At 42.4% G+C, this 10372-nt stretch overlaps 1 protein-coding gene across 1 annotated transcript; it reads right to left on the bottom strand.

The window, feature by feature from the left end:
* Window positions 1-7345: 7345 nt before the first annotated feature.
* On the bottom strand, window positions 7346-10151 carry LOC111370106. The gene is made up of 4 exons (XM_022991809.1): window positions 10100-10151; window positions 8117-8328; window positions 7858-8069; window positions 7346-7550 (listed from the first exon to the last, which is right to left on the bottom strand). Exons 1-4 carry the CDS (start codon window positions 10149-10151, stop codon window positions 7346-7348), a joined length of 681 nt encoding a protein of 226 aa, XP_022847577.1.
* Window positions 10152-10372: the final 221 nt, after the last annotated feature.

The following is a 10372-nucleotide window of genomic DNA, read 5'->3' as shown; positions in this document are numbered from 1 at the left end:
AATCTTCGCAAGAGGTTCAGCCTCGACCCACTTGGTGAAGTAGTCGATGGCGACAATGGCGAAGGTCGTGCTTCCTCTTCCTTTAGGGAGTGGACCAATGAAGTCGATGCCCCACTTGGCGAATGGCCAGGGGTTGGTTACCACGGAGAGGTTTTGAGAATGCTGCCTTTGAATGTTTGAGAAGCGCTAGCACTTATCACATTTGTGGACAAACTAGCAAGCATCCCTTTTCAGGGTCGGCCAAAAGTAGCATTGACGGAGAACCTTGTGTGCCAGGGCCACTCCTCCGGAGTGATTTCCACAGATTTCCTCATGGATTTCCCTAAGTATATATGTGGCCTCTTCGCCTCCCACACATCGGAGAAGTGGTGAGGTGAAGCCTCTCTTGTAGAGCACATCCTCTTTCAGGACGAAGTGTGCAGCCCTTTTCCTCAACTTTCTTGCCTCACTTCTAGAAGCAGGTATTGTCTGATCCTTTAGATAGGCGATGATGGGCTGCATCCATGATGGGGTGCCTTCTATCCAAAGTACCTCTTCTCCTCTGGAAATGGAGGGCTTCGACAAGTGTTCAATAGGGACAACCTTTAATAGCTCAGAATCCTTGCTACTGACTAATTTTGAAAGGGCATCTGCATGTGTATTTTCTAGCCTTGGGACTTGAATTAGTTCGAATCTTTCGAACTGAGGGACCAGGTCCTGAACCAACTTCAAGTATGCGACCATGCTACTGTCTTTGGCCTCTAAGCTTTCACTGACCTGATTTACTATGAGCTGAGAATCGCTGTTGGCTACGAGCCTTCTGAACTGCATCTCTCTTGTCAGTCTAAGGCCCGCTAGAAGGGCTTCGTATTCGGCAGCGTTGTTTGAGGATTTGAAGCTGAACCTTATTGCGCAATTTAGCTTGTGATCCTCTGGGCTTTCCAAGACTATTCCTGCCCCGGAGCCAGCCTCTCCTGATGATCCATCTACAAACAGTTTCTAGGTTGGGGGCTGGGCTGGTTCCATTATTACCTTCATTTTTGGGGTTTTGGCAAACTCAACCACAAAATCTGCAAGGGCCTAGCCCTTGATGGGATGTCGAGGTCCGAACAGTATGTCGAACTCGCTAAGCTCGATTGCCCATTTTAGCAGGCGTTCTGATGTGTCTGTTCTCTGCAGTACCTGCTTCAATGGGAAATTGGTGAGAACGTCGATAGAATAGGCCTGGAAGTATGGCCTCAGTTTCCTTAAGGCTGTGATGGGGGCAAGTGTCAATTTCTCCATGTCTGGGTACCGTGTTTCAGCTGGGAGGAGTGCTTTGCTGATGTAATACACCGGCAACTATCGTTCATTTTCTTCTCTAACTAGAACAACGCTGACCGCCACATCTGATACTGCCAAATACAACAGCAGAGACTCTTCTGGTCGAGGTTTTGATAAAAGGGGTGCCTCTTCGAGGTACTTTTTTAGCGTCTGGAAGGCTTTTTCGCACTCAGAAGTCCATTGGAACTTCTTTCCTTGCTTAATCACCTTGAAGAAGGGTAAGCTCTTATCAGTAGCCCTGGAGATGAAGCGACTAAGTGTAGCTATTCGACCATTGAGGCTTTGGACCTCCTTCGATTTCTGAAGTGACCTCATTTCCAGTAAGGCCGTTATCTTTACTGGATTGGCTTCAATCCCTCTTTGGTTAACAATATACCCCAAGAACTGACCTGAAGCTACCCCAAAGGTGCGCTTGAGGGGATTCAACTTCATCTTATGTTTTCTATGTATCTGAAAGGTTTGGTCGAGGTGACTTACGTGTTCGCTTGTCTGGAGGCTTTTGACTAGCATGTCGTCCACGTAGACCTCCATGGTTCTGCCATTGAGTTCGGCGAACATCATGTTGACCAGCCTCTGATACGTGGCTTCGACATTTTTCAATCCGAAGGGCTTGACTTTGTAGCAGTAGAGTCCTCTGTCTGTGATGAATGACATAGCTTCCTCGTCAGGTCAGAACATGGGTATCTGATTGTACCCCGAATACGCATCCATGAAACTCAATAGTTCATGCTCAGCAGTGGAATCCACAAATTGGTCTATTCTTGAAAGTGGGAAGCTGTCTTTAGGGCATGCCTTATTCAAGTTGGTAAAGTCTACGCATACCCTCCACTTCCCGCTAGGCTTTTTCACCAGGAACGGGTTGGATATCCGTAGATGGCTTCCCTTATGAAACCACTGCGGCTAAGCTTGTCTACTTCGTCCTTGAGAGCCTCGTACCTTTCTGGGTTGAGGGCGCGTCTTTTCTGCCGATGAGGGGCACAAGAGGAGTTGATGTTAAGATAGTGGCAACTGATCCTTGGATCTATCCCCGCCATGTCTTCATGCTTCCAAGCGAAGATATCCAAGTTCCTTTTCAGGAAGTTTACCATCTCCTCTTTCGCTTTAGGGGGCAGTGCCTTCCCTATTCACAAGACCTGACTAGTGTCCTCTGGGTTGATGGAGAAAGTCTCTAGTTCTTCCATTGGAGTTGTGTTTAGTTCAGAGTCAATTATCCGGGGATCTAACTCATCAAGAGGGTGTCCTTGTTCAGGAGCCTCTTCCATGTTGACGTCTTCCTCCTGTTCGGAGGTATGCCCTTGTTTAGGGGCGTCGAGCATTTCCACGACCAAACTGGCTTCATTGGCAACTTCAGTTATGATTACGTTAACAATTTGGGGCTCCAACTTTCTCAGAGAGTGCAAATAACATGCCCTGAAGCCCATCTGGTCGCCTCGGACCGTAGCAATCCCATGTTCAGTTGGGAATTTCATACACAAGTAGTGGATAGAAATGACGGTCCAAAGATCTTTCAAAGCAGATTTGCCCAATACTCCATGATAAGTCGATCTGTGGTCTACCACTAAGAATTTCATGAAGTGTTGGGCCACCAGGGGTGCTGAACCCATCTCAACGGGCAGAGCGATCCGCCCTCGTGGGACGATGCTGTCTCTAGTAAATTCGAATAGTGGGTCGGTCATAGGGATCAGCCCATGTTCAATTTGTATTTTATCGAATGTGGAGCTGAACAATATGTTCACCGAACTTCCATTGTCGACGAGCATGCGTTTTAGTCCATTTTTGGCCACTACGGCTCTTACAATCAACGCGTCACAATTGGGGTGGTGAACTCCATCTGCATCTTCCTGGGAGAAGGTGATTGGGGCCATCTTATCAGTCGCTTGTGACTCGTTGACAATGTAGGTAATCATTGGCGGGTCCTTCACTTCCCTTGTGTAATTTCTTTGGGCATTCCTGGTGTTGCCACCAATGTGAGGTCCCCCAATGATTGTGTCGATCTCCCTGATGACTTCGCTCCCAGAGAATGGGGCCTGATTTCTCTGTCTAGACTGTCCTCGGTCTCTTGGTTCTCTTCTCCGGGGTGATTTCTCTCTATGCCTTATCTATCCCCTGTACGGGGAGGTGGATCTGCGAGGATATTCGCTCCTGCTGGAAAGATGTGGGTTGCCTCGATCTGGACGTCGATTAGCGTCTTGGAATTTACTAGTTTCATGCCCATAGAGTTGATGGAAAGTGCAGAATCTTGCCCCATCCAATGGCCTGTTTGATCGCTTATTCTTCTTCTTCTTCTTATTATTATTATTATCGGCTTTTTCGGATGGTCTTGCTTCACCAGGAGCATTCTCATATGCCAATACCGGTACTGCATTCAATGTGGTGGAAGTCAATGCCTGTCTGGAGGTGGGAGCTATTGTGTGACCTGCTTGAGTCCATTGTTGAGTAACAAGGTGCTCTGCAGGTCCTCACCTACCTGCCTCTGAGGCGGAGGGAGTCCTTGCATGGCACGTTTCGGTGATCAATCATTTCCTCACTGACAATTTCTACTCTCATCATTTTCACCAGTTCGTCATAGGTGGCAGGATTCTTGCTGCGTACGTCCCTCCAGAACAAAGTGTTCATGTTGAGGCTGCCTTTCAGAGCTGCTTTTCTGTCAGTATCCTGTTCGCAGTATGTGATTTCATCTATAAACCTGGCGAGATAGCTCTTCAGCGTCTCTCAAGGGGCCTGCCTCATGTCTTGCAGGCGTTGCACTGGGGCCTCTCCTTCCCTACGTAAGAGTATTGATTTAAGAATACCTTCTTCAAATCTGGCCAACTCCTAATGCTCAGAGGAGGAAGTCTGCTATACCACACTTCAGCAGCTCCGCCCAGGGTTAAGTGGAAGGCTCTGCATTTCAAAGCAGGCGAGGCTCCCCTAAGGCTCATTTGTGTCATGTACTTGGTGAGGTGTTTCTCCAAGTCCCCATTTCCTTTGTACTTGGGGATCTTAGGAGGCATGAAGTTTGTCAGCATCGGGAATCTTCGAATTTCCCTTGAAAAAGGGAGGTTATCATCATCGTCATCAATCTCATAAGATTGACAGGGCCCATCTGACCCTTCATCATCTTGAATATCCTGGGGAGGTGGGGGTGCTTTTCCTCGGCTTTCCCCAATCAACTAGGTTTCTTCTATCCATCCTATTTCTAGGAGGAGGAGGCGCCTGTTCTTGTTCCTGGTCTTTCCGAACTGATCTTCGCACTGAGCGGGCCCTATTACTAGGGTCCTTCCCTATTCGGTCGAAGACGCTTACTGACTTTTATTCCCCGTATTCTTGAGGAAAATTGTCCCCTAGCTATGGTTCCCCTGGCTGGCTTCCCTGCACATAGGATGTTGCTTCCACGCCCACTTCTCTTTCGAGGGGTTATATGGCCTCGGGAACGAGATACAGGGGCTTCATGCACCGGGTAAGATCCTTGGGGCATTCGATAGCCCTGATGACCTTGAGCTTGCATGAGAAGTTCATGCATCGCCATATTCTGAACTGCGATGTCTCTCATGCCCGCCGCTATTTGAGCCATCTCTTCAGTGAGCATGGCTGTTCTTGCGCCTCGGCAACGCCGGTGGTGGGGTCTTTGGTGAGTGACATTATTATGGAGCACCTCTTCTTCAGAGGCCTCTCTCATAGGATTGTCGTCTTCATGGCTGGAACTCATTCTATCTCCTTTTTCAAGGGTGATGAGACTTTGGGGTATAACTCAACTTTATTCTTTTTCAAGAACATGCCCTTTTCAGGGTAAGTCACTAGTTTTCTAGTGTTTTCTCCGGTGGAGAATGTAGAACTTTGAACGGGAAAGTTTCCCACAGACGGCGCCAAACTGTTGACCTCGAAAATTGGACCCTTTACATGGCCAACCGATAGCCATTCCACGTATTCTTCCTTGCGCACAATCAACGCACGGTCAGATGCACACGGTCGGGACCAACGCTGGTGGCGACGGCCGTATACACTCCGATGATCAATTTAGGCTCAGGTGATTGAAATAGTACCAAGGTTGTGCAAAATAGTAGGGAGAAGAATATATATTTGCTTGCTATGGAGTGCTAAATAGGAAGAGTTCCATTACCTTTGCCTCTTGCCAAGCCTTGGGTACTTGATGAGTGATTTACCCTCATTATATTTTGCCATCAATTTCATGATTTTGCTATCTTGGAGAGTATTTTTAGAAGTGCTAACAAGTGATATTGGTGTTGTTTTGTAGATTGATGGAAGTGGAGAAAACAAGAGCTAAATGAGGTCAAAAGAAGGAAACAGGCAAAAGCTAGCGAAATTGGATGAAATGACCAAAATGTAAGAGATCCAAAGTTTGAGGATTAAAATGCAATTAATCAAAAGTCGTGTCGAAACTTGAAATGAAGATCCGAGAGTTCTAGAAGCCAATTGGATGAAGGAAGGTGTCAAAGGGATCAAATTTAGTCAAGATATGATCGTAAATCATTTTCCAACCAAAAAGTTTTACACCGGATTTTTGGCCTCGTATTGAGACTCATTTTTTGACATAGCAAACGATTGAATTGGAGAAAATATATGAAAAAAAGTTATAGCCCTTTGAGTTACCTTTCCAATGCATCTTGAATTGCCTCAATCGGATATCGAGAGAAAGAATTATGATAAAAATATTGAAAGTTGTGCAGTGCAAACGAAGTAGTCCTCAGCGCCCAGGCGCTATACCTTATCGCTCAGGCGCCATGATGCTGAAATTTCAACAGAAAGTCAGCGACAAGGCGCCCAAATCACAGCGCCCAGGCGCCACCATGCAGGATTAATTTTTTTGAGTTTTTACCATTCTTTCTCAGCCTAACTCATCTCCAAATCTTTCCCTAAACTCCAAGACATTATAAATACACAATTGAAGACCCAAATTAGAGAGGAGCCGCACACTAAAAATCTGTGGGATCAAGCCACGTTCTTGACATATTGGAGAGATGACAACAAGAATGGAGATTCAAAAGAGAAATTCAAGAAGATTAACACCAAGAAATTGAAGATTAGAAGCATTTATTGAAAGAGGAAAGAGATCTTGGTGCAAGAATTCTACTTTTTCTTCTACATCTTTATTACAAACTCGGTGATGTATTCTAAGACAAATTCCTACTTTTCTTCTTGTATTATAAGTAGTTAAATTCATTGTTAGGCGGAATAATATAACCAATTGGGATTTTTTACATTCTCTTATTAAGACTTTCAGTTTTTAATTCTTCCATGTGTTGATTTTGCTATGAGTTGAATGCATTAAATTATCTGATCAATAATTTGATGATTTTTGTGAATTATTTACAAATAGAGATATGAGTTTAGGATTTAGACCATGTAGTAAAATACAGTACATTAGTATAACGAGTAGAGATACATATACCATTTATTGCTGTCATAATTGAATTCCTAAGACATAGAACTCATTTAACTAAGTTGAATTTGCATAGAGATATGAAATTTAATTAGTTGAATAGGCTCAATGAGAACTTGAGAGGGATAAATTGAATACAATAGGAGAATTCGACCGAACACTACATTAGAATTGAGTTTTAATTTGAGATGTACAGGTGATCAATTGATAAAGTTATTCTACCCTAACATCCATTCATTATTTGATTCTCCAACGAATTGTGTAAACATTCATTTATTTTCTAGAATTTAGATTAAAACCCAGATTTTACAACCTTTAACTTGTTTTAGTCAAATAGTAGTTAAAAAAATTTAGTTAAGTGCTAGAAAATAGTCCTTGTGGGATTGACAATCCGGACTCTTAGGTCGACTATTACTTGTTATGGGTCATATACTTGCGAAACAAGATTTTACAACAAGTTTTTGAAAAAAACATTGGTTTTTTTTCCTGTTGGGCATTATTTGAACTGTTCCCTTGTTGATTATCCGACCATTTGAAGTTTGGGTGTTGTTTGCATCCTGGGTTTTACGTTTGAGCAAATGGATTAAAATTTCGAGACCCATTCTGAATGAAATTGACCTGCTCGTCGGGATAGCCTATAGATGTGTAGTTTTATGTCAATGATTAGCCCCGCAGTTCTCGCATGATGGACCAGCTGTTATTGCACGTGCTCCTTTCGTTTGTGATTTCACCAATAACTCCACTTGTTTGAGGGTAATAAGGAGTGGCAATTCGATGTTGTACTCCGTACTTATGCAAAACTGCCTGGAACAACCGATTGTGGAAGTGCGTTCCACCATCACTTATAATGGCCCTAGGTGATCCATAGCTGTTAAATATGTGTTTCTTTATGAAGTCCACACCACCCTTGCGTTATTTGTAGGCAATGCTTTAGCTTCTACCCATTTTGAAACATAGTCCAATGCAACCAGGATGTACCGATTGTTGTAAGATGATGGAAACGGACCCATAAAATCAACCCCCCAGACATTAAATATTTTCACTTCCAAAATGTTGTTAAGTGGCATCTCGTGACGCGCTGATATGTTACCTGTTCTTTGACACTTATCGCATGACCTACAGAAATTGTGGTAGTCCTTGAACAATGTAGGCCAAAAGAAACCACATTGGAGTACCTTTGCTGTTGTTTTAGTGGGGCCAAAGTGCCCTCCATAAGCCGAAGTATGTACTCGTGAAAGGATTGGTTTCTTTCATCCTCAGGCACACATCTCCTAATGATTTGGTTCGTCCCTCTCCTATATAAATTTGGATCATCCCAGTAATAGAATTTCGCTTCATGACTGAGCTTCTTCTTTTGCTGATAGGTTAGTCCGGATCCATATAGCCACTGGTTAAGTAATTAACAATGTCTGTATACCACGGAGCTTTTTCTACTTGTAGTAACTGTTCATCTGGGAAAACCTCATTAATATTCATATCATCTGAATCCTGTTGTTGCTCTATCCTTGATAAGTGATTCGCTACCTGATTTTCTGCTCCTTTTTTATCACAAATCTCGATGTCAAATTCTTGTAGTAACAGCACCCAGCGAATTAGCCTTGGTTTCGCGTCCTTCTTCTCAAACAAATACTTTAGAGCTGCATGGTCTGTATAAACAAAATCACTTAAAATAAATTTCACTAGATAACTTGCCTTCATGTCTCAGGATTAAAAACATAACTTCGATTCCATGGACCACTTCAAAGTTATAATGTAAAAGCTAAATTCTCACCTATTTAATGCAAAATGGGTATGTGTTTGTATGGAGAGAGAGTCAAGTGCAACGCTGTACAATAATAAGTTGACCCAATTCCCAACCTTAGAAGTCAAATTTTTCCTTACTTTGCTCGTGGGATTCACACACCCCCAAACTTATTTTCTTTTCTCTTTCCAAGAGTATAACCTAAAGTTAAATTTTCAATACTAATTTCTTACACAACTCAAGTTTGGTTAGATTTTACTGATTGTAGTTCCACATGTCAACAAATGAGGATTCTCTTTATTTTTTACTGCTTCAACCTCTAGGAATCAACCAAGTTATTAACCCTTTATCAAATGTCTAATCCTCTAAAACAAGTGTTCGGGGTTTAATCAAGGCATTTGATATCTATTTTTTTCTCTCTTTTTTTAATTTTTTTTTTCATATATATCTTTTTTCTTTAATCACTCTTTGTGCGGACGTCTCTCCCTTAAACTTTCTAAATGACCCTTGTAGCGAGTTTTATACCGATAACTCCCAAATCAGATGACTTTAGAGCACCGGGTTTTAAAGCCTTATAGGCTTAATCACTCGAGTCATAAAGGCTACGAAGAGACGATTCACAATGAGATTATTAAAGTTGTCATCATTGGGATCTTTTTGTTTATACGGTGATTAGTGCAATGCCCCTTCTTAAATACCTATCCTCGAAAATTGACTTCTAACTTAAGGTTTTCACCCAATTTTCATCATATTGGTCTCAGACAATCCACATAAAAATTAACACATACGAAATCCACATTTATCTCCAAATTTCCCTACAACAGTACAATCATTCAAACGTCCTAAGTTTGGTTTAAGGGTATTGTGATGTTTAATGGTTGTTTGAGTTTAGCATCTAAATTCTCTATTTCAATCTATAAATGTGAATCAACCTCCTCATGCACAACGCTACAATCAACTCACATGCAAAAAAATGATTTTCGTTTCACATGAATAAGCAAAAATCTAACTCAAACACATAACTCGTCCACAATTCATAAATCAATGCATGTTCTCAATTACACATATCAATACCGGCAAGGTTATCTAACACACACAAGCATGCAAAAACACGAAAAAAAATTTCTTTTTTTTTAAATAAAAACACAAACACATAAAACAAGCAAATCACACATAAGCATTCAAGAAACTCAACAATGTAAGCAAATGATGTCAGTACTTATAGGTGAGAAGAGCCGTTGGATGTGAGACACGTGTATACATTTGAACGGTATGAGGCGTCTGTTCATGGGCGTCAATCAGCCGCATCTGTAGAGTGGGCGGGAAGTTATTTCTCCTGAATTGAGTTGACATAAAATTGATAGGTCACATCAACTAGCCTCATGGAGACGTCAAATCACTTTAAACCTTAGGGGCAGAAAAGATATTGACAAAGATCTCATTCTGAAATCGACGGCAAATCTTCAGGTCGAGGTCCACAGGGATCGCTTCGCCTCGGATTCAGGGGGATGGGTTGCTTCGGCCAGTTTTGCAAAATTACCTATGCCTCATAGTGTGATAGTAGATCACCTCAATTGGAACCACTTGGGGGACCACTTCGTATGAGCGTTCCACATATCAGCTGACATGATGGCGGACTTTCCGAAGCGGAACCACTTCGTATGAGAGTTAGATACCTCGCGGGTTCAGTTCAGGGCGTAACAAGTTGACTGATGAATTATACGACATGGGTGCAGGCAGTGAATCGTGTAAGACGGCAGCGCAGTATTTGTTTCCAATAATTCTTTCTTAGTTGGATTTTTTGAAATATGAAATTAATATAACTGCAGATTCTATTTTACGACAGTTAAAATTGTTCTGGATTCTTGAGAAAATCAAGGAGTTTTCCCTTGTTTAATGGAGTCAAAAAAACTTATCTTAAACCTCTTAATTTGTGGAGAAGCACTAAT

The sequence above is a fragment of the Olea europaea genome, chromosome 21 (assembly GCF_002742605.1).
Source record: "Olea europaea var. sylvestris chromosome 21, O_europaea_v1, whole genome shotgun sequence".
Classification (NCBI taxonomy): Eukaryota; Viridiplantae; Streptophyta; class Magnoliopsida; order Lamiales; family Oleaceae; genus Olea; species Olea europaea.
Note: the sequence above shows the minus strand (reverse complement) of the source record. Positions and strands in the feature narration are given on the sequence as shown.